The sequence below is a fragment of the Pararge aegeria genome, chromosome 21, assembly GCF_905163445.1.
Source record: "Pararge aegeria chromosome 21, ilParAegt1.1, whole genome shotgun sequence".
NCBI classification, from domain to species: Eukaryota; Metazoa; Arthropoda; class Insecta; order Lepidoptera; family Nymphalidae; genus Pararge; species Pararge aegeria.
This window is the reverse complement of record NC_053200.1, coordinates 13,523,716-13,548,819: the sequence shown is the minus strand read 5'-3', so window position 1 is coordinate 13,548,819 and position 25,104 is coordinate 13,523,716. Positions and strand designations below refer to the sequence as shown.

Here is a 25,104-nt window from a genome sequence, read left to right as displayed (position 1 = left end):
GGTGGACTCCACACACCTTTGAGAACATTACGTAGAACTCTCAGGCTCCACTCGAGTATTGCTCTCTCCAACGCAGGGCGTCGAGTGAAGGTAAATTCCGTATTATTAGATTAGAATGTATATCAAATATTGCGAATCCCGTGGGACTTGAACCCGCATCATTCGGGCTTATCGCGCGAGGCCAATTCGGCCACAGTTCGCTTACCCGTCAGCGCCGACATTTATAACGATAAGCCAGAAAGATGTGGGTTTGCGTTCTGTCGCGTCAGAATCTCAATTTTTGATATGTGCGTGCCGGGAATCGTACTCAGACCCTCCGAAAAGGAAGCCGAAGCCTTCCCCACAAGGCTATCTATATATATAAATAATTCATATACTGGTACAGCAGGAGAATCTGTACGGCGTAATTTATAATTTCTGTAACCCTTATACTCCACACCAAACAGATCTCCGGCAATCTACCCTCTACGCACGTTTCGCTCCGAAACCGGAGCATCCTCAGGAGATATTGACTTTACAATGAATAATTGTTAAGTCTTGCTGGCCTGCTTTTGCGGACTATAGAAAAATTAAGCTTAATTTTCATAAAATATCACGGATTTCCGCAAAGTAACGCCTGCTTCGATCCAATATTTTATGATCATCAATATCATGTAAACCAATTCTCTGCTGCACATAGGCTTTGTGCCGTAAAGCGGTCCCCTGCGACTTGTTTGTAGTCATCTGTCCACGCCGAAGGTCTTACAACGCTTTAATTACCAATTCGAGATCCCCATTACAGCGTCTCGTCCCATCATTCATGTTGCTCCGAGCTATGTATCCCGCCTACGCATCATTGGTTACAACTTCGCGACTCGCTGAGCTACGTCGATCGTCGGCTGTTTTTGGACAAAATGCACTGCATGTTTTAATCATCATTATTTTTATCATCGTTTCAATGGACATCCACTGTTCCGCAATCCAAAGTCCTGGGCCGCCTGCGGCTCCCAGCGACTCGCCTGATGTCATCTGCCCACCTGGTTGGGGCCCGACCTACGCTCCGTTTACCGGTGCGGGGTTGCCATACAGATTTCTCATTCAGAAATAATTACAAGCTCAGAAATCTTTATACTTAGTAATTTAGCAACGCAAAGAGTGAAACACGAGCGTTACGTTAGCCAAATTTGACGTCGGTACCTCGTTTGTTCTCCAAAAGTTTTGCAATCATCTCAAAAAGATCCCAACACAGGGTGGCATTTAATGTGACATGTTTGCTAACGCTATTTGCGAGCGAAGTTTGTAAGCCTCTTTGGTCATGTGCCAAAACCAGTAATAATACTGGCAGACGGTAATCCCGATAGAGTTGTGTACACGCGTAAAGCGAAAATACCGCAAGATGTTCTTTACATCTACTAGGGTCGGCTCAGAGGGTTAGAAGTAGCTACAAGGAACTAAAAATCATCTTAAAACTCGGTATCTAAAGCTTAATATGAAGCGATGATAGCCCAGTATCGACTTCACTTTCGGGGGGGCCGAGTTCGAATCCCAGCACGCACCTCTAACTTTTATAAGTTATGTGCGTTTTAAGTTAATAAAATATAACTTGCTTCAACGATGAAGGAAAAACATCATGAGGAAACCTGCATGCCTGATAGTTCTACATAATGTTCTCAAAGGTGTGTGGAGTCCAACAATCCGCACTGGGCCAGCATGGTGGACTACGGCCTTAACCCTTTCTCATTGTGGGAGGAGACCCGTACCCTGTAGTGGGCTGGTAAAGGGTTCATATGATGATAACGACGATGAATAGCTTCATATATAAAGGCTGTATATAAGCTTTATACTAAAAGCGTATTATATACACGGTGACTTAGCGCTGTGGTTTTAAGTCGGAGGTCCCAGGTTCGAATCCCGACAGGGCAATGTTTGAATTTTTAATTTCTGAATTTTCTTGTATGGTGAGTTGGGAGGCTTTGGCTATGGCTAGTTACCATGAAACCAATTAGGGCTAAGTGTTTAATGTGACTACTAGTATACTTGTACTGTAATAGTTGTGGAATAAAATTAAATAAAAAAAACAAAAGCCTTACTCTAATAGGAGACACGGTTTTAGAGCATAGACCTTTCGCATTGCTCCAATGCGGGATGGTGGGCTTTAAATTTCTTAACTCCGGGCAGTAAAGGAGTAATTAGCAGTGGAGTTCAAAACCCAAAAATAGTTCCTGGACATTTTAATACACTGCTAGTAACCCCTTGACTACAATCAGTGGCGTGCACTTCAAAAATGCAGAAAAACACTGCCTTCCCCTTAAATTTTTGTATACCTTATAAGAAAGAACAATAAGTCAAAGTCAAAGTCAAAAAAAACTTTATTCAAGTAGTCCCTAGGTGGCACTTTTGATGCGTATATAAGAATTACACGGTAGTAAATGGTGGGTATAACCACATTCGTAAACCTAAAACTAAAGCTACGAGGGTTCCAAACGCGTCCTGGTCTAAGAAGAAGCCCACAACAAATTTAGCCGGGTGGGTTTTTTTTTGTTATCACCATCTCACAATGTTATTTAAAATTATTAGAAGAGCAGCCTGGTTAGAGCAATAATTTACACCCAAGCTTTTTTATCGATTACGTAGTCCTTTATACTATAATAGGACTTTTTTCATTGTTTCCATTTTATGGCATCTACCTTCTTTATGCACACCCTGGTCCCCTGTGGGCGCCATAGAGTAAAATCTTATCCGGACGTAGCTCCAACCAGACCAGGGAAAATATTCAAACTATAAAATTTCTTGTTTCCTGTATTTATAATGGTTGTTGCAGATTGGAGACCTGGAGGACGACACGACGCCTTTGGACATGTCGTGGCCCTCCGGTTTCCGTAAAAGGCTGACGTATTTGTTGGTCGCCCCCATTGTCTTCCCCCTTTGGATGACCCTCCCGGACACCAGAACTCCGAGAGGTAACATTTTCTTTGTATTCAGATTAGAATAAAATATATTTATATCATCATTAATAGTCTATAACATGCCGAAGTCGGAAGGGATTATTTCCTCCTCAAAAGAAAATTTAAAAAAACATCTTGCTTTCCCGGTTAAAAACATGATAATGTGCACTTTAATTCCCATCATGAAAGAGACGACGACGACCTTAAAGGAAAAGACAAGTATTCCAAAGTGTTCTTCCGCAGAGAAGTAAATTTATTGAGTTGTAGTTTCCAGAAAACTTATGCACACAAAACCGGTAGGGCAATCAGCCGAAACTATCAAGGTATAAGATCTTTTTTATCTTTTATAACAATCTTCAAACCTCGAATACCTAAAGTTCCGTGCCGAGCGCCATTTATAAGTTATCGAGTTTATTTGGCTCTGGAGAAACGACGGGTAGAGACGAATCTCCGGGGAATAGAGCGGGGATAAGCTAGAATGTTTACGGTACAGCAAATACTATCAATGATAGTTAACTATTTGCGTTAGTTTATTGACCCACGTAGTTTTATCGATATTTCAGTACAGAGGCTAGAAACGAGAAATGTCCCAAAGCGATCATTTTCTTATTGTATTTGATGTCTCGCAACTGCGACCCAAATAGTGTGTACCATTCTGATAATTTAATTTACTCAACCGTTACATTTTGGAAATCATGTTCATATTTATATATTTTATATTCCACTACGAGTTAGCCCTTGACTGTAATCACCAGGTGCGTGATGATGCAGTCTTAGATGGTAGCGGGCTAACCTGTTAGTGAGTATGGTAGTCAAACCCCTAATAGTTTCTACGCTACATCGCACCGGAACACTAAATCACATAGCGGCTCGGCCTTGTCGGTAGGGTGTAAACTCAGAGCAGGCCAGAGAAAATTCAGAAATTATAAATTCCCAAATTGCCCCTCATTGTCACATTTGTTTATTTATTTTATAGAAAAGTGACATTTGACAGCAGTGATTGCAAGATTTACGCCTGTCGCAAGCCTGTCGCGAGATACGTAATCACCCTGCCGATCCTTCAGTTTTTTATATCTCCCATTTAGTCCATATTTAGTACATACCCTGTGTATACCCTCAATGCACGCCAATGGTCACTTTTACCTGGAAGTCACCGGGCCCGGGTTTCTTCTCCATCGCTCTTAGTTCATCACCACCGTGTATTTGGTGTTGTGTTTAAGTATATTGTATGTTCCCCGAACCAGCGTACGCGCTCTTAACCTAACCGCCCGTATCTTCTTAGTTTTTTGAAGTTCCTTTGACATTGACAGTTGATTTGTCAGATGCCAATAAACTTACGTCAGCCATAAATCAAAGAAGAAGAAAAAGACTATAGCCCCGTAATTACCAAACAATAATCCTATCACCATTTTTTTCTTTTCTTTCCAGGGAAGAAGTATTTCCCTGTAACATTTATAGGGTCGATAGTATGGATAGCGTTTTTCTCCTACCTCATGGTGTGGTGGGCGAACTTAGTGGGCGCGGCGGCGTACGTGCCCCCGGAGGTGATGGGGCTCACGCTCCTCGCTGCGGGGACCTCGGTGCCGGACCTCATAACGTCTGTGATCGTCGCCAGGAAGGGCTTCGGGGACATGGCCGTCTCCAGCTCGGTTGGCAGCAATATTTTCGACGTCACTGTTGGGTAAGTCTATGTTGTTTAACTTTGAATCTATTTTTGGTGTGGTGGAAAAGCCTTATGGATACCTCGGTCCCATAATCAAGGGATGTCGGACTCCCCACGGTGTCAGAGTAAAACGTGCGTAGAGAGTATATTTTGGAAGATCTGTTCGTAATAATATAAATATGGAAGAAATTATAAATGGATACTGATTTTCCTAGTTTATTCATTTAAAAAGAAAGCATCGACGTTTTTAAAGTGCCTGTAATGAGAAAAATGGCTTAGAGGAAATAATAATTTTCGTTCATTTGTAAAGATTCCGTTCACATCCAATTTCCGGTTTCACCGATTGAAAGAAGTTACATGTTCTTTTCTGAATTAGGTCAAGCTGCTATCTTGACCGTGAATTAGTAACGCTCTATAAAATTAGTATTTTTAAATCGGTGTCAAGTGAGTGCTTCACTGTGCTTTATATGATTACAACTCAAATCTTTGTTTTTTTTTCGGATTGTGTCTAGCTGATTAACCTTAATGATTTTAACAGCGTAACGCTGGGTTTAAAGATTTGTGGGATAATTTCTGCTGATATAGCCTTCGTCAGTATTTTATCGGGTTATTTAAATCCTATGTTCAAATAAAAATAAATAAATATGTGAACGTTTATTTATCCTGGGATATGGATTTACATACAACATATATGGTCATTACTTGTGACCATATCGCTAGCGCGATGCAAGATCTTTGTGGCGCCATCTAGTTAGATAATATGGAGACCGCCGCAGGAGTATAGACTTACAGGACATGTCATCCTATAGGCTGCTATATTCTTATGTTCCTGCTTGTTAAAACTATCTGAATCGACCTACATCAGTAGGAAAGTTGAAAGCGCAATATAGAACAAGTATGTGTGGAATGGATTAGGTATGTTCTGAAGCGCATAATCCATTACTTCAGCGTTGTTTGCCGTTCTTTGAGCGTCGCGTCTTTCGCTATAATCTGAGAATTGGAACTACTGTTATAAAGCATAAGTGTTTGGTACTTTGGTATTTGCCTTTACATTCACTTTGAAGGTCCTATGCTTTGCAATTGTTATTTACTTTAAATGCTGAAAGATCGAGAATATTATTTTCCTCTTAGTATAAATCACCAGCCAGCTCACGAACCCGCATTGGAGAAGAGTGGTTGGTCTGTGCTCTAAAACCTTTTCGCGGAGTATAGAAAATGAAGCTTAATTTTCATAATATATCATGGATTTCCGCAAATTAACGCCTGCTTCTATCCAATACAATTTAATATTTTTAAACTTCCAAAGACGGGCACCCATCCATTTAATAACTTGTGCCAACGTCGCTAACCCAGCGCTATCGACTGATATGTTATGCTGCTGATAGGCAACACATTGTTAATGCAGTCATTTGTTATAGAGAATCAAAAGTCTTAAAATAAGCCAAAACGGAAGTAGGTCCTCGGGACGGGCATTTGCGATTAGCAATGATTACGTGATTGAAGGTTTCAAATAGTGGGTTATTTAAACTCCAAGATTGATTTAAATATTCACCCCTCAACTCAGTCGTTTGTATGATATGTTGAAATACTATCTGTACTTAACATAGTATTGTATATTTGGCACTACCAGTAACCTTTGAAAAAAATGTTTGCCTTAAGAATCTAATTTATTGAGTGAGGTTGTAGACCATGTAGCAGTACGCTGCGTCCGTATAATACGTTATTACGTACGTATAATTTAAGCGGGCAAAGCCGCAGGGCATTTTCTAGTAGATAAATATAAGTTTGTTTCCTCCGTCCGTTTAATTACATACTTATGGAACTTGAATTCATTAATGGAAAACCCAGGTCCTTGGGATTTGTAGTAGAACATGATAATTCAATGAAGAAAATTTTACACAATTGTTATTTTCAAGTGCTTGAATAAAATAGCTGGCAATTTTCTGACGACTTTAACGCCAAAACTGGTGATTTTTAAAAGAGTAAATTTTTTCACATCGCTTGGCTTCACTCCAAACATGTAAGCTGAGCACGGCCTCATGTAACGTATCCGTTTTCTCTCTGAAAGAGTTTTTATAAAAAAGAATATCTGCTATTGAAATTCATTCTATTTCATTCATATTAAAAACTATGTCTAAACAACGATGTTTTGACATAGTTTTTGTTTCATCTTATATATACACCAACATATATACACAAACCAACATAACATTTATACAAAATGTTATGTTGGTTTGTGTACGCTTCGAAAACTCAAAAAAGTTCTGCATCGATCGAGCTGAAATATTTGCATGATATATAATCCGTTTCATATGGTATAGTAAAAATGTCCGCGGGAAATAGGACATTCGATGTTATATTGTTACATCACCCCGTCAGGCTCGCACACTTGGCCCCGTGCCAAGCGGCACGCGAGATTTTTATACGAAAAATAATAATCATTTCCTTTCTAAATTATCCACCAGTTTACTGTTGTGGCTTTAAAGCTTAATTGAAAATAATAGGATTCCAAAAATACTGAACGGACTTTAACATGTTATATGATATATAATTACAGTATTTTAGGCTGCACTTGGAGGAAATGTCAAGTTTTCAAACTTTAAAATACAGACAAATTTTGGAACTAACAGGATTTCAATGTGCGACTCTCTGGCGATCGAGGCCTTTAGGAATAAGCTACGGCTCGCATTCCTCATGCTACATGCCTTCTTTATGACGGCCGATTGGCGCAGTTTGCAGCGACCCTGCTTTCTGAGTACAAGGCCGTGGGTTCGATTCCCACAACTGGAAAATGTTTGTGTGACGAGCACGAATGTTTTTCAGTGTCTGGGTGTTTATATGTATATTATAAGTATTTATGTATATTATCCATATACATATTCATCAGTCATCTTAGTACACATAACACAAGCTACGCTTACTTTGGGGCTAGATGGCGATGTGTGTATTGTCGTAGTATATTTATTTATTTATCATTATTTATTTATCAGCGACTGTAACGCCATCTAGTCCGAAAAGTAGAACCTAGCCAAGGTACGAGACCGCGCAAAATATATCTTCGAGGCGAAGTCCGCCCTTCCCCTCGATATTGTCGAGCCCTGGGACTCTCCTCATGGCCAGTTTTTGCGCTCGCTCCATCTCCCCGATGACACTGTTAAAACCCTTAAGGTGGTTATAAGTCCTGTCCTTCCAAAATGCGAAATATATACTTATCAGAAGGTGTATGCGTATATCAAGTCGCGAGAAACTGTATGATAAACTTTAATAAAAATTTCCGTGGAATAAAGGAAATCCGATGTTATATTGTTACATCACTTCTGAAGCTTGCACACTTGGCGACGCGCCAAGCGACTTCACGTCTTCACGAATGTTATAATGTAAAAATGATCATTTTATTTCCCTATCTCAATTTTACCCAAGTTGCTCTTGTAACTTTAAAGCTTAATTAAGTCAAATTGATGATCCTTTCACAGTATTGTTGGTAGCCTCGAACTCGAAGCATATTAAATTAAATTAAAAATATTTATTTCGTTTCGTACAGCAAAATAATCGTTGATGGCCGGTTATACTGTCTTCTGTATAACCTGCCGCAGCGTATGAATGTGGTCTATGGTACTAAAGCCCTTACGGAAACCGGCTTGTTCGGGAGGCTGGAAGTCATCAAACCTACGAGCGAGACGATTCGTAATGACTCTCGAAAACAGCTTGTAGACATGACTCAGCAGCGAGATGGGTCTGTAATTCTTCAACAAGGTATTATCACCTTTTTTGAAGAACAGAACCACCACACTCCTGTGCAATGCCTCTGGCGTTGTGCCTTGGTGAATAACGGAATCAAACAATCGCTGAAGGACTTTCAGTATCGGTTTTCCACCTGCCTTCAGGAGTTCTGCCGTTATTCCGTCATCACCCGGCGCTTTGCCATTTTTAAGCTGCTTGAGAGCCACACTAATCTCGTATAGGCTGACGTCTGGGATATCTTCGGTATAGTGTCGAGTTAATTTGGCTCTAGGATCCTTAGCCAAATCTTCAATCTATAAAGGTTAACGAAAGATAATTCCAACATTTGTGTCTACTTGAGGTGCGTTTGTGTGTGTGTGTGTGTGTGTGTGTGTGTGTATGTGTGTGTGTGTGTGTGTGTGTGTGTGTGTGGTCGTGTGCGTGTGTTTGTGTGCTTATGTGTGTAAGTGAGTGTATGTGTAAAAGAATGGATGTATAAGTGTGTTATAAACGTGTTGTGTGTACACACTTGTGTGTCTTTTCGTGACAATGTATGGGATGCAAAATTAATACGTACATTTGTTGCATCAAATCGTCCGTTTCGTTTAATATTTACGTCACACTTATGGGCACAGGACATCTGTCTCGTAGAATAGGTTTAATAAGTTTTAAATAACAGTGTCACCGAAGGACTCCCACGCTTATTCAATGCTGTTATGTATGGTCGCACGTTAGTTATAATGACCCGACCCGCTAGCTATACAGAATCCGGGCGAAAACTGAGATTTTCCTTGACAGAATTATCTTGTATTTAACCATGTTTCCCCCTCCGAAAATTGAATACAGGACCTCGTGACTTACGATCGATCATGTTGTTTAATAAACCAACTTAGGTTATTATAATAAAGTGTAGATTTAAGTTTATAAAATTTGTGTAAATGGCTATTAATATTTATTATAAATATCCGTGGAAAGTAGGAAAGTTAATGTTATATTGTAGTATCAGCCTTGAAGCTTGCACACATGGTCCATCGCCCCGCGACTACAGCGCACATCATCATATCAACCCATTACCGAGAAGGGGTTAAGGACGTACTCCACCACATTGGTCCAGTGCGGATTGGTGGACTCCACACACCTTTGAGAAAATTATGTAAACTTTCAGGCATGCAGGTTTCCTCATGATGTTTTCCTTCACCGTTGAAGCAAGTGATATTTTAATTACTTAAAACGAACATAACTTAGAAAAACCTCCCAGCGACGCGAGAATGTAATATGAAAATGATAATTTTAATATCCTTTCTCATTTTACACTATGTAACAGTAAAGATTAATATAGAAAAAAGATATTGATACAACCGTTTTAACCATTTCTTCCCCAAAAGGAAGCTTAACTATGTGGAAGTATTTGTTACTTTTTTTATTGGCTATAATTTTTTTTTTATTGTCTGTTTAAAAACAAAAAAAATGGGACGAAGTCGCGGGCAACAGCTAGTTAGTGATATAACCACGTGCTCAGGCTTAAACAAAAACAATTATTATTTATTTTTTGACTTCTCAGGAAACCGACTTTAAAAACCGAACACTTTACCCATTTTCCCATTTCACGGTGAACGTTTAGAGGTAAATTAATTACTGTCAACTGCTAAATGGTATCAAATGACTAACCGTTTGTTCGAGAAACCATTCTAAAGTGGAGCGGTTTTTGATGTTTCGATATCAGTCGTGTACACGGTTTGTTGTATGTTCTTAACGCTGCACTGACACAATTCGTAAAAACTTCCATGGAAAATATGAAATTCGATATTATCATGCTTCATCTACACTCAAGCTCGCACACGTGCCGTGGGATAATGTTATAAGAAAATGACTATATAATTTTCCTTTCTCGATTTTTCACACAGTTTGTTCTTGTGACTTTAAAGCTTTATTAAGAGAAATATTGTTGATTTTTTCTCATTTTTGTCAATGGCTTATGCTTGATATTTTTATACTGGCTGTTTCCTGCGACTTCCGCGTATAAGTGATAAGTAAATAGGTCCCTGACTGATTTGTATTCTACGACCCACTGCGTCGTCTTCCAGCCGGTCGCTTAAATGCTAAGGATTGTAGCGATAGCTTAAAACCTTTCACAAGATTTAAGCTACCACATGCTAAAAACATTTTTTTTAAATCAAACTAGTACTCCTAACAGATATGTTTGATTGTTTGCACACACACATTTATACAGAAGAAACTTATATAGGAAATAGAGCGTGCAAAGGCGGCCTTATCACGAAAGCAATCTTTCCAGACAACCTTTGACGTTAGGAAAGACGAAGGAACGGGTTGGTGCACCAATTTAAGTTTAAAATATATATGTATATAAATAATTGTATTAAACTACTTACTCATAAATTCTAATACTACACACATATTATACATTATTTATATATTGTTTGTATGCGCTAGAAAGAAATGGACGTAAAAACAAACTCTTCAGATATTTTTAGCAGTCATTGTGAGATTTTAAATTGTTACCAATATTATAAATGAAAAGTGTGTCTTTTACTTAGTTTGTTCATTACCTAAGATTAGCCACTGCACCGGCTTTGTTAAAATATCGCACATTTTAACCTTGTTTGGATACTTGAGTAAGATTTCGATTTCTTGTAGAGTTATTAAATTTTCCAAATCATAAAAGAAAATGTGCCTATACTGTCTGCAAACCTATGACTTTAAAGGCAGGGTAATAAAACGAGACCATGAACCCCGATCTCCTTGAACTTTGCACCCCTCAATCGCTACACACTTAGTAGCGTACCTACTTATAAACTTACTACTATTTTTTTTTAAGTGAAACTTCTTTATCGGCATTGGAAAAAAAATTACCGTCACATTTTTCGGTTACGCGTCAAATTTTTCGTCACGCGCCATATTTATTTCTAATACATTAAACACGTGGGTGTTGGTATGGTTATATTTATTTTTTAATTTAATGTCTTATTCGTTTTTGATGGTAATTATCAGTGAATGTAAGTATTTTTTTAGCGAAAGCGGTGGTAGCGCATTAGGTAGCTCGACTCTACTTTCGGGGGGCCGAGTTCGAATCCCAGCACGCACTTATAATTTTACTAAGTTTTTTTACGTTTTAAGTAATTAAATGTTAGTTGCTGCAACGGTTTCCCTTCTTACGGGTATACACTAATACACACACACACATTTTTAATTCAAACATCAGTTTGTCATTAGTATTTTAAGCATCTAGTTACGTAAAATTGCATTTTACAGTTGAACCGTTATTAGCATGAGCGAATGCGTTGAGAAAGCCGAGAGTGTAACAAGTAATGTACTATACGCGTTCCATACGACGATTTCATCACACTTGCGAGGGAAAGGACAGGATAAACTTTTAAATATTTTCACAGAAAATAACTGAACATTTTTTGCTATTTTTCCACCGTATGAAAGTTTCGTAGGCTCTCTAGATTTTGTTCGATCAGCGCCTCGATTTTTATTCCCGACGGAGTAATAAGGCACTCCATAGCTAGACTTTTTTTCGTTTGCTGTATATCTAGCATAAATAAATACTGGATTACGTGGAACAAAGGTGATGGAAATCCTTTTTAGAGTTCTAAAGGGTAAAAGGGGACCCTATTACTAAGATTGCTGTCCGTCCGCCTTTCTGTCTGTTCGTCTGTCATCAGGCTGTATCTCATGAACCGCGATAGTAAAACTAAAATCATTATCACATACGGACACCTATTACTTGTATTGTCATGGGTGTTTCTTTTGTTTTAAATGAATGAAAAAATAAAAATTAGAAATTTAATCCGTTTTCAAACAATTCCTTTTTTGCAGTGTTTTTAAAAATTCAGATTTAGATGTAGAAGCAACTATGACATTAAATTTGTTAGTGGAGTAATAAAAAATTCGGAATCTGAAATTTTTGCCAAAGTATCTTTATTGATACTAATTTCGGCATCGGTGGTGTGAGGAACGTGGCAATTGACAAATTTAAAAAGGGCGCGATTGCGTAAAATTTCTATGTGCATATCAAATTCAATTTTATTTATTTGTTGATACAGGTAAATAGGTGTTACAGAAATTATAAGATCAAAAATATAATTATAAAAATATTTAGATCTTAAGTGCACCATGCCAAATTGGCATGCAAAATTCATATTAATAGTAGTCAAAAGTTTCCAAAAAAGCACAATTTCAATTAAATTGTTACTCAACTACCTTTAAATAGCTTAATTTAACTAAACGTTGTCATCACTGGGGCAAATTAAATACAAACTCATTACTGAATCAGAACTAAATAATTATTTATTTATACATACAAATTGTTATTATTGATTTTGTGTTTTCAGTTCCACGAAAACTATACTGTTTCATTTATTTTGACTATAATTCTTATGAAGCGATGCTAGTAGTAAGGACTTTGGTCTCATATTCAGGGGGCTGTGTTCAAATACCTACACGCCCAACTTATATTTCAAGTTATGTGCGTTTTAAGCAAATAAAATATCACTTGCTTCAACGGCGAAGGAAAACATCGTAAGGAAACCTGCACGCCTGTGAGTTCTCTATAATGTTCTCAAAGGCGTTTGGAGTCCACCAATCCGCACTGGGCTAGCCTGGTACCCACCTAAAAGGCCTAAACCCTACGGACTGCTATTATTCAAAATGACGTACCTCACCGTTACAATTTGCGAAGGATACACTTCGTCCTTCTTGCATCATTAGCGGCTTTCAAGTTTCCGTTCTACGTGCGAGCTATTCAGACTTGCATTAACGGGCGCATCTTGTGATTGGTCGAAAGAAAAACGCAAACGTGAATTTAGGTCCCTGTCCTGTTTTGAAATAATCGGCAAAGTTTACGCATTGTGTCTAATTTTGGTCGTTCCGACCCAAGATCTGTTTTTTTTTTAATTTTATGGGTGTGCCAAATAAACGTGTTGTCACACTTCAATTGAGAGCATCTTTCGAATGTAAGAGCGTGACAAAACACTGATCAGTTTATTCCGACCGATATATTAGTCCATGTTCATTTTTAAGGCTCCAAGTTACTCATTTAAGTTAACAAATTTAAAGGTTAGTAAGTTGTACGTTCACTACAAGTTAGCCTTTGACTAAGGTGTTGAGTGATATTGCAGACTAACATAATAGTGAGCTAACCTGTTACGGATAATGGCAATTACAAATTAAACCCTAACTCGGGTTATACGACATCGTACCGGAACGCTAAATCGCACTGCGACAGGTCTTTATCGTCAGGGTGGTAGCCAAGGATGAATCCTCAGTCCTCCCACCAGACAAAATCTGTCGAATGTGTTGATATTACTATTCAAGAGACAATCTTTACGAGCCATGTTATAAGTACATACAGATCTTACAATTTACGGCATAATAATAGACTTTAATAAATAATAATTGTGTATTTGAAGCTATTATGTTTCTCAATGTAGAAGAAGTTCCATACAGACGAACAAAATGTAATTACAGCCAAGCAAACACATAGACTGCGCCGGGCAAGTTAGCATTGTATGTTCAACACAATTCCGACAGTACTAGGGTTCCAGACACATGCAATTATAGTTCTATCTACCATAGTATATAGCTCGTACGAACATTTAGGCAATTTTATGCTTTATTAGCGTTCGAATAGAGCCGGAAATGCTCCTCAAAGGATGCCATTACGGCAGCCAGAGGCCCAGACGGAGCAAAATCGATAAATGAAACGCTGCAGAACATCGGCGGGGATAAAACCGGCTCCTTTATACATTTAAGTTGGAATTTTTCAAATCCATAGTAGTTGGATTATTTTAAATAGACAGGGATTTAATGCTGTTCCTTTCGTATCTTTTTAAAACTTGAAATTAAATTACTTTTGGAAGTACTTAAAGACGTGTGATAAAAATAATCTCGCAAAACTGTTACGTTACGAAATCTCTCTATGAGACTTTGTTAAAAGTTAAAATGTAGGTGTATCGTTTTTAATAATTTAATGAGGAATTCAAAATTCATCAAATTTACATTATTTCATTAGAATAGACTTGGGAATTATAATGCTTTTTTAACTTAGCTTTTTTAAATTCACACCAACTAATCCGCACTAGGCCAGCGTGGCGGACTACGGCCTGAGACTCTTCTCATTGTGGAAGACGACCCGTGCCCAGTAGTGGGCCGGTAATGAGTTGATATGATGATGATGGCTTGCATATATATTCACCTCTAAAGAGGTTACCCCCTTCTGGTTGGGTAATCTGTCATCTGTCATTAAACTGATTGATCTATACCGGCATTCTCCGTTCCGCTCCGTTAAGCGAAAATGCATCCGTGCAATCACTAATTTTCCTAAAACCCGCGCCCTAGCATCGAACTCGTTATCACATTGCAATCATGTTATTCGCTGATTTTCTAATTTTCCATAACTTCTGCATTTTGGCCAATAATGGAAGTGTAGCTGCCAATCGGAACAGGCGAAATTTTAATTTTTCAGCAATCTCTACAATTCGCGAATGTATCTCCTTTTGACGAGGTAAATGTTTTAACGCAGCTTTATTTTTGAGGAAAGTTATAGGCTAAATATTACATTTTTAAGTAAGCCCACTTTATAAGCACTTTTAAAACGATAAGTCAGTCTATTTGTCACTACAAACAGACTGACTTGACGTTTCAAAAGTGACAAAACTCTACCACCAGCTCGGAAGGCAGATTCGACCGAGAAGAGCCGGCAAGAAACTCAGCAGATTGCTCTTTTTCGACATAATTTTACAGTCTACAGTCAATTACCACATGATGGTTTATATAAAAGTTAAAATATTTTTTTAAGCCATACATTAATTGGTAAATACCACGTAGACATACATGTTGAAGGATTTATTAAAATTCTATCCCGAAGAGTTTTGATAGGATATGGATATTTTCCAGAACGCGTTTAACTTAACACAACTATTTACCAAGTCATTTATATTTTGCTTCATTTCATAAAAAATAGTTGAGGAAGATAGCGGAAGTAATTGTGTATGGAAAACTTATAAAAAGTTGTACACGGACCAATTTGCGCTAGTCTATAAATAAAGTAAATAACGCAAAGAAACTCAGTTTGGTTAAAAGTAAAGAATTTTTAACCAAATTGCGTTTTCTGTGGCTATAATTTTTGCCTACGTAATTTGTACTGTAAATTGTCCAAAGGCAACGCCACCCGGTCTGTCTACTTTAGGTCTGGGAGGGAAATACCTAACAAATGCTAGACTGCATTAGCTGGGGTGCATCTTTCGATCGATAACGCGGTAATTGCTGATAGCCCTTTTGGACTCTATTACCTGTGCCATAGAGTTCTAAATTGTAGACATAAATCGAGTCTAAACACTCACAAACGTACAGAAGATTTTGCACTCTATGTCTTTATGATACAGATTATTTTTCATAACGAGTGGGAAAAAATAAGATGAAAAATTTTATGATTCGATATTTTTGTTCCAAAAATTTGCGAAGATGTTTGGATGTTCAATTTAAAATTCATGTTACATGGAATTAGGCATGCCGATTTACTAAATCCGGAGTTAAATCTCATAGTAATTTTTAACACTTTGAGTTCTTATACTCGACATGATAAAAAAAATTCCCTGACTACTTGGGGGGGGCGAGAACCTTACGTCACTATGATATGTCTCATCAGGGTTTTCTCATTTTTCTCTTTTTAGAATAAAATTAAGTCTTTTTTTGTCAATTCGGCCGACTGGCGCAGTGGGCAGCGACCCTACTTCCTGAGTCCAAGGTCGTGGGTTCGATTCCCACGAAAATGTTTGCATGATGAACATAAATGTTTTTTAGGGTCTTTGTATATTATAAATATTTATGTATATTATTCATAAAAATATTCCTCAGTCATCTTAGTATCCATAACACCAGCTACGCTTACTTTGGTGCTAGATGGCGATGTGTATATTGTCATAGTATATTTATTTATTATTTACTCTACAACTTTATTAATATGATAAAAGATAATTATTGCATCTTTACCAAAAAATAAGTCCTAAATACTGTGGTCAAATGGCTGGAAGGTTCGTTTAGCGGCAAGGGCTTTTGGATAAAATTCAAAATTCAAAATTCACTTATTTCAAGTAGGCCTAATACAAGCTTCCAAGCAACCTTGTCATTGAGAAACTCATCAATTGTATAATAACCTCGCTGTAATAAATGTGTTTAAACACATTCTTTAAACTTATGCATTGGTAGGTCCAAAATTACCTTAGGAATCATATTATAAAAGCGTATACTCAATCCCACAAATGACTTCTGCACCTTTCGCAGACGATATGCAGATGTCACTAATTTATGACCATTTCTTGTAAGTCGACTGTTTATATCCACTTTTTGTTTATAAAGACTAATATGTTGTCTTACAAATACTATATTGTTATAAATATATTGTAAGGCTACCGTCAGTATACCTATTTCTTTAAATTTTTCACGGAGGGATTCACGTGATTTAAGTTTATATATTGACCGTACAGCTCTTTTCTGCAATATGAATATAGTTTCAATATCAGCAGCTTTGCCCCATAATAAGATATGATAATTACATAGTTTTCTGCCATCTGGTCCGATGGGAGGCACCAGCGTACCCTGCTGACAAAGAGGTGCCGTTGGATTTAGCGTTCCGGTACGATGCCGAGTAGCAACCGGAGAAGTATGGTTTAATATTACTTTTATGTAACCTCTAACAGTACAGCCAGCTACCATCTTAGACTGCATCATCACATACCATCACGTGAGATTGCCGTTGAGGGCTAACATGCAGATGAATAAACAAAACTTGGTGGTATTTTGAGAAAATTAGATGTTAGACTGTCTAATCTGCCAAATTTTGGTTTGGCATAAACTTTCCCCATTAAAATATGAAGTACCCAGTCAGCAAAAACTTGCCTTGCAAAAACTACATCTTACGAATCGATAACGCAGAGTTTGTTTGCGAATCGGCCTTATTTTCTGTGCAATAAGGTTTTAAATTTGCTAGATAAACTAGCCCTTGATGTTGCACAACGTTCGAATGATCCTCAACTTTGAGTGTATGTGCATAGAGCTTATTTGTGAAAAACTGATTGAGGAAACGAGATAAATGGACGAGTCGGCTAAAAGTAAATTTTGAAACTGTCTGCATTTAATACTATCTTAATAAATCTACTTCGTTTTCTAGCAATTCATTTTTTCTGCTTAATGATGACTATCGAATTCGATTTGATTTGATTTGATTAAAAAATAAAAGTTGATATTGATTATCTTAGTACCCTGTACCCCCTTAGTATTCTGTGGCATGGTACTTCCCGTTCTTAGCTATTTTTAAAGAAAATCGGTCCAAGATGGCCGCTGCCACAAAATGGTGGATTAAATATTTTTTCACAACTCCCTCAATATGGGTATCAAATCAAAGGGCTTGACTAGCGAAATACTACACAATGACAAATTTAAAATCCCTCCATATGTTTGTAATCAAATGAAAAGGCTTGACTAGTAGAAAAATGTACACTATATTGATAGTCAGGGGTTTTTAAATTTTTATTTAATACATTTTAATTATTGTTTTACGTCTTATGTAATCATCTCATAAGGAAATTGTTAATATTTTGTCACTTTTTTATATTATTTAAGATTAATTCGCTTTCATTTAATGGCAATTAAACAGTTCGTAAATGATCCGTAGGTGGCATGGAAATTTGCATTTTGATTTTATCTTTGCCCCAACCTTGGCACAAATGTTGGGTCAAATGAAATGCCAGTTTCCACAGGATATGACCTCGCGTGATCCAAAATTATTGCCAATGAAAAAAGTTAAGGCGATATAAATCTTTATTTATACATTGTTTCTTATCAGAAACATCAAATAGTTAAAGGAGTTAACTGTGCACACAACACAATTTTCTGAACAAGGAAGTTTTTAAATCAAAAATTCAATTCAAAATCCATCATGTAGCAAGTTGTTTTAAATGCTAGCTTCATTGGGTGATCACCCTCCCTCCATGAACTATTTAGTTTCATTAATTAGTTCATAGAGCGAGGGTTCTAACCAACCCAAAGGAGATCTAATCCATGATCCTAATCCGGTTGACGTTCATCGGTTTTAAAAACTTCACGATCTTGTTCTGTTTTTGACCAGTGACCCCTGTTATTCTTTTGACGCCATTGGTACGTCTAGAATCTTAAAAAACTAGATTGGTCGACTTTTACCATAGCAGAACATCCTTGGAATACCATTTATGGCATGTATAATTTTAAAATGCACGTAAAAATTTTAGAACCGGATCCGAATTTGAAGTGCTTTGTCAACTAAGCATACCAATGTTTTTAAAAGTTTATTATAGTATCTCATTTGTGTTACTTCTAAAGAATTTGGGTGCAACAAAGTGTTCATCTATCTATCTATCTATGTAAATATATATCTATCTAAGCCACCGTCCGGTACCACTGATGCTGTAGTTTTATGATATGCCTTCTATCAGCCTTATAGCGACGGTGAGCGCCATCTAGTAGGAAACATTGCAGATTCATGCTTCTTTTCAAAGATTCATATTACAATAATAAGGCATCTTGAGCATTTATTTATTGTTTTTTTATAATTTTCATATTCGTGTTAAAGTGTTTTTACCTACACTTCGATATATTTATCGAAGTTGCTTATGTTTGCCGAATTTCAGCTTAATCGGATGTTAGAAAAAACTCATAATATTGAAAAAAAATTATATTGTCGAACCAGAAAATCAAACGTATGAACGATGCAAAGTAAATAAAAGCTTGTAAAAATATCCGTCGGGGCAAATTGTCGTAAAATTCATGAATTGAAATTACGTAGGTACGTAATTTTTTTAATAAAACACGGTATCTGGAATTTATAATTTAAAATTTTTACTGGTCTATAAATACGTACCACCAAGAAATGTAGCTTTCCAATACGACGCTGCGTAGAAACCGTTTAGAAACCGTTTAGAGATATGGGTTTAATATAACCAACCCCTAACAGGTAAGCCTGCTACCATTTTAGACAGCATCATCGCTTGCCGTAATGCGAGATTGTTATCAAGGGCTAACTGCACGGAACAATTACAAAAGCTTTTCAGTAATATATATATATTTTTTTTATATTAACGATAGGCCAGCGCTTGACGACAATCATGCCCGTTAGAAAGCAAATATGCTTGCCTAAAAATGCCTATTCACTCTAGCCTTGAAGGTACTCAAATTATACGTGGCAGGAAACACAGTTGCCGGGAGGGCGTTCAACATCTTAGCGGCACGTATCAGAAACGTGGATAAAAAACGTTTCGTGCGTGTTGATGGAATATCAACCACATAAGGATGCCACCGCTCATGGTGTCTCGCTGTTCTGTGGTAGAACGGGGAAGGAGGAACAAGATTGTGGAGTTCCTGAGCGCACTCACCGAAGTATATCCGGAAAAAAACCGATAAACAGGCAACATTGCGTAGGTGCTGGAGACTATGTAGTTTCGCCTGTGTTAACAATTTGTCACCTATAATTCTCCTGGCGCTACGATCCACCGAATCTAAAGCTTCAAACTGGTACTTAGCAGAGCCACCCAACAGGTGACTACAGTACTCCATGCTTGTTCGCACTTGAGCCTGGTATAGTGCGAGGCGTTGACCTGGCGTGAAGTACCGCCTAACCTTATTAAGGATACCAAGTTTTTTAGCAGCCACTTTGGCTTTAGATTCGACGCACTTGCCAAAATTGAGATTGCATGAGATGTTGACACCCAAGAAATAACGACGTCTAATAATTCTTTTTGGTTCTTTTTCTTTTTTTTGTTTGTTACCATTAGCCAAGAGACTTAATTTTATTAAAAACTTCACGACTAAACCTGATGATAACCAGAGAGAAAATGGGTAGGATGCCTATACTCTCTTGATTAAAAAAAAACCAATCCATGTAGCGGAACCGACATTGAGATGCCTAACAACTTCAGGACCTTCGTGAACTACGCAACGAAAAGATTTTCGTTTCAAAACTTAGTACCTGTTTACACGTTTTAAATTTATATTTTATATTTCCAGGTTACCCCTTCCGTGGCTTCTGTATGGGATAATATACGGAGAACCAGTCCGAGTCAACTCCAAAGGCATGGTGTGCAGTATCGTGTTGCTCTTTGCAATGTTAGTCTTCGTCATCATAAGCATCGCCTGCTTCAGGTGGAAGATGAATAAAGGGCTTGGTTTCACCATGTTCCTTCTCTACTTCGTCTTCGTGGCTGTCAGTTTGGGTCTCGAATACGGATACTTCCATTGCCCTAGTGAATAAATCATGGTTTTTTTTTTGTACACTCGCGAACATTTGGTAGCGACTGTTGCTGATTGGCCCATAAAGTAAAATGCAGGTATAACTGCAAGTAGCATTGTGATTTCGAAGAAAATAATAGATACAGTAAAATCTGGTTAATTAAACCCAGAAGATAGGAATTTTTACAATTACTACATTTTACTTATTCTAGATATTTGCTGAACTTCCTTACATTAGAAACTAAACGAGAGATTTATAGTGGGACATGAGGTAACTTCATTTTGGTCATTACGATGCACCTGGTATAATTGAGTATCAATATCAGATAGAGATCTGTTTTAGCTTTTCATTTATTACAACAGTTTTACCAACTTAACCAGATTCGACTGATTTACAGATTAGGTACAAAAATCTTATTGCTTTGATACAAATTTATTGTGTTCATTGATTTCATGAAAAACAATGTAAAACAAAGAACAACGTTACAGTAAGGAATTATTAAAACTCAAATGTTGATGATGTTATGATTTTCTAGGAAGAACACGAATAAAAAATGAAAATAACGATATCTTATATATATAATAATAATTATATACAACCATTGACCTTTAATAGAACATACTATACGATCATTCAAATTTCAAAACAATTGGTCTACGTAATATTGTATAGGCCTTTTAGTTATTTAAGTGACATGATAATGAAAATTAACAAAATTTTGATTGTTTTTCGTAAATTAAATATTTTAATTATATTAGGTATTTACAATTCATGTTGATTTAGCAGAAGTTTTAAAATTTAAAAGAAATCACAATTATAATTTAACAGGGATTTTTTTAAGCTTTTAAATGTTGTCGTTATCAAATTATATTGCTCAAACTGGAATGCGATAAGTTTCTTGGATTTTATCTTAATTTCACCGTTGTAATGTATTTGCACAAATTATTAGATGTCGAATAATACTAAAATGACGAGTACTGAAAAGTCAATTAATTGTTAAGGCCATGTTTAATATAAATTGACGCTTCTTTGACGTTTCATGTATAAAACGAAATGCCAAAAATATGTCAAATGAATCTTAAGGTGGTTTATTTTACGTTTAAGATGCTTTTCAGTATTCGCGGGAAATTCTAGGATTCGATGTGAACCATTAACTTGGGTATATTTCTAGATCTAAACAATTTCTTGTGTTATCAATATTAAAGTAGCTTTTTTTATAAAAAAAACCAAATATGTAGGCATCGACATAGAATATATTTAGAAGATATTTATATAAATGTTAGTTGTTTTAAAGCTTTTACGGTAATGTTTTAGCAGTGTAGACTTTGACACCTCTAAATTCATGCAGGGAACTCGAGAATTTGTAAAAAGCAAAATTTTGTATGTTCCTGATATAGCAAACGATTGGCGACGAGTTTTCTACTCATTACGAGAGATACGTTTGTGAGAATACGAAATTTTAACAATATTTTTGAAAATCAAATCTTCGAAATGGATATAGAGGCAGTTTTACATGAAAAAATGTATTAAAAATAGAGTGCTGGCAAATCGTTTTTGATTTTTGATTATTTTTGTAAATATTTTGATGGTAATAACTAAGTAGTTGTTGTTTTTTATTGTGTGGTGTTAGGTCGGATTGAATTTCGTCCACATCCGTATGGGGACGGGGGAGACAAAAATTTTATACGAATTTTTACATAAATGCGGATAATCAATTAATTGTTCATTTTATCTTTATACGATAATTATTATTAATTACATTAGATAAACCGTCATCCAGGTTTTCAAATTTCTATTCGAGTTCCGATTTGAATTTAATATTTTGGCTATGATATCAAAATGAAGTGAATAACCGCGTTTGCCCAAGCACATTAAAAGTTTCGAATTTATATGGATTGCTGAATTTATGACCAGCGTAGTAACTATTCAGATATAGTGAGTAAAATTCTGGAATTTCTGCGAATAAGCTACGTCCAAGACACTGCAAATTTCCAATAACCTCATTTCGGAACTCAGAATGAAAAACAACTTGTCAGACTAAAATACAAAAATCTCTGGGCTAAACCGATACGCTCACGATGTAAACGTAGGCTGTTTCTATGCAAATACAACATGAGTATAACCTCCAATGATTAAAACCAAATAAAGTTTAGTAAAACTCTTAACTAGAAAGGTCCACAAGTGAGCAGTAAAAATGCGTATGTCATATGAAAGGCATGTCTACCAGCCAAGCATCCAGGTTAAGCTGTATGTGCAATCTGGACCCAGCTAATCGTAGATTTTAACATATTTAGTAGTTATAAAGTATAAGATAATTATGAGTGATCATCGTAATTTGGCTTCCAAAAATACAGCACAGTTTCTGTGGTGCGTCAACAGAGTTAGTCCTCGCTAAGAACGGTGTTCTGTAAATGATATACTATGTACCTAATCGATGTGTCGTCTATATTATATTTTTCATATAATATTAATGACGTTAAAGTTAATATTTACAACATTGATGCCGAAAGATGTCGCTGCACAAACGATAGATAATGTAAACAGCCAGAAAGGTGGGGAAGTTTTGAGTATAAATACTTGATAAAAATTGCATGAGCTACCTCTGCATGAGCTTCCGAACGTGAGTACAGAAACTTACAACTATCTTATGATAGTCACAATTGACTTAATACTGAATTGAATGTTGGATGGTTTGAATTACCTTATTTACCACTTATATTCTTCTCTTTCTGATGTTGTGTCAACAACCTGCCGTGTGTGAGTTACCTGAATAATCTGATACTTGATCACTTCAATAAGTTGATGTCATTTCTAAATCCTAGCTGATCATCACATGCTCGAAAACCACGTAATGTATATGTACGCTTTTTTATTTATTAGAAGAGAATATTATGGACCTGCTAAAAAACTTGCTGTCTTACTTTATTTCTCTATTTTCTCTATGTGTACAGAATAAAATGTATTTATTTACATAAAAAGTAACCAACATTTTAAATAAACACAATATTTTGTAATCGCTTTGTACAAAACGTTATCAAGTAGTTTGACTTTTATGTTTTTCTGGCAAATTCTTGAAATAATCTAAACAGAATTGCCCGCTGCAAACTTTTAACTAGAATTAAAGTGCAGAGAGGCAAAGCAAAGCTTTATTTATCAAGTAAAATCTCAAAATTACTTATCCGATCTTGGTTATGTAAATACACGTGTAGCAGGCTGTTTAGAGCGGGACAAATGTGAATTATTTAATATTTATAAATCTTATACCGTATAATGTGCCTAAAAGTTCTAAGGAGCTAAAACAATTTAGCTACCTTCGATATAATTATTATAAACGAAACAAACACGGGTCGTATATCAAATCATTTCATCCTATAGCAGGACTTTTAGTGATATAGATATATTTTTGAAGGCGCATGTGTCCCGCTCGTCTATAGTTATAATATAGTTAATACTATAGTTCCTTAGATCACTTTTTTAAGTTTCTTGTCTTCCTCTTTATTTCATTCATTTAAATATCGTAGCCCTTTTCAATCGACTTCTAAAGGTAAAGTATTATAGAAATTCTGACTGCCTTCTGATTTGTGATTAGTAATAAATACGGTTTAATGTTTCACACGGCCTACCTCTGGCCAAATTAGAACATCTTAAATAAACCGTCCGTAGATTCCTTTAATTGCTATAATCCATTATATTGTTTTAATTAATCCGAATGATTAATAACGAAAGTTTATCCAAAGTAGTCTTATTAAAATCAATTGTTAAGATCCCACGATGAATATTTATAACCCGCCTATTTGACATAGCAATAAATATACTAGAATAGATAGATAATTATATTGTTAAGCTTTAACAGTTCAGGCAATTATGTAACGCTCAAATTATTTCAGGTCTTTCATTACATACCGAATAAAGGAAATCAAGTATTTGTATACGCGCAAATATTCTTCAATAAATTAAAGTACTGGCTTCAATAACAGGCATAAAGTTCGAAAGGCAAACTGAATCCTTACTTGTAAGACATCGCTTACAATAATCTTCGAACTCAGTTTTACATATCGAAAGGTGTCAGACAATCATGTAAATCATATTCTGTGATAAGGACTACTTATGACGTATTTATATAGCATTAAATAATCTTTTATCTTCTTAACCCACAATATATATTAAATATTGTATATATTAAGATTGGATTTGATTATAGCCTTCTGTAGCTCGCTTAGTAGTGTCACTGCTGATCATGCAGTCTCATAAATCTGCTCACACAGTTTATCTAATACTTAAATTTGTACTCCTCTATTTAAAGAAATATTTACTGGATTAAATCTTCATCTAATCGCATGTTTTATTGGAAAACAGTATATGAGACTAGCAGATCAAACAGTGGCCATTCTATACTTTTAATGTAAGATACAAACGAATTTTTCTCTCCAATTAAAGTTTCTTAAAGGGTTGGTGATATGATAAATTAACATCAATTTAGATTGAAGTAGAACGCAGTAAATCTTATGTACTTATAT

General features: G+C 36.3%; 1 protein-coding gene across 4 annotated transcripts in view; it reads left to right on the top strand.

The window, feature by feature from the left end:
- The window catches only part of LOC120633513 (sodium/potassium/calcium exchanger Nckx30C), a 98,495-nt gene extending 77,292 nt beyond the window's left edge, over positions 1–21,203 (top strand). For all 4 annotated transcript variants that reach the window (XM_039903736.1, XM_039903735.1, XM_039903734.1 and 1 more), the window contains 3 exons: positions 2,801–2,939; positions 4,353–4,605; positions 20,365–21,203. In XM_039903736.1, coding sequence (XP_039759670.1) covers positions 2,801–2,939; positions 4,353–4,605; positions 20,365–20,608 — 636 coding nt within the window. In that variant the 3' untranslated portion in view covers positions 20,609–21,203. The remainder of the gene's footprint in view (positions 1–2,800; positions 2,940–4,352; positions 4,606–20,364) is intronic.
- Positions 21,204–25,104: the final 3,901 nt, after the last annotated feature.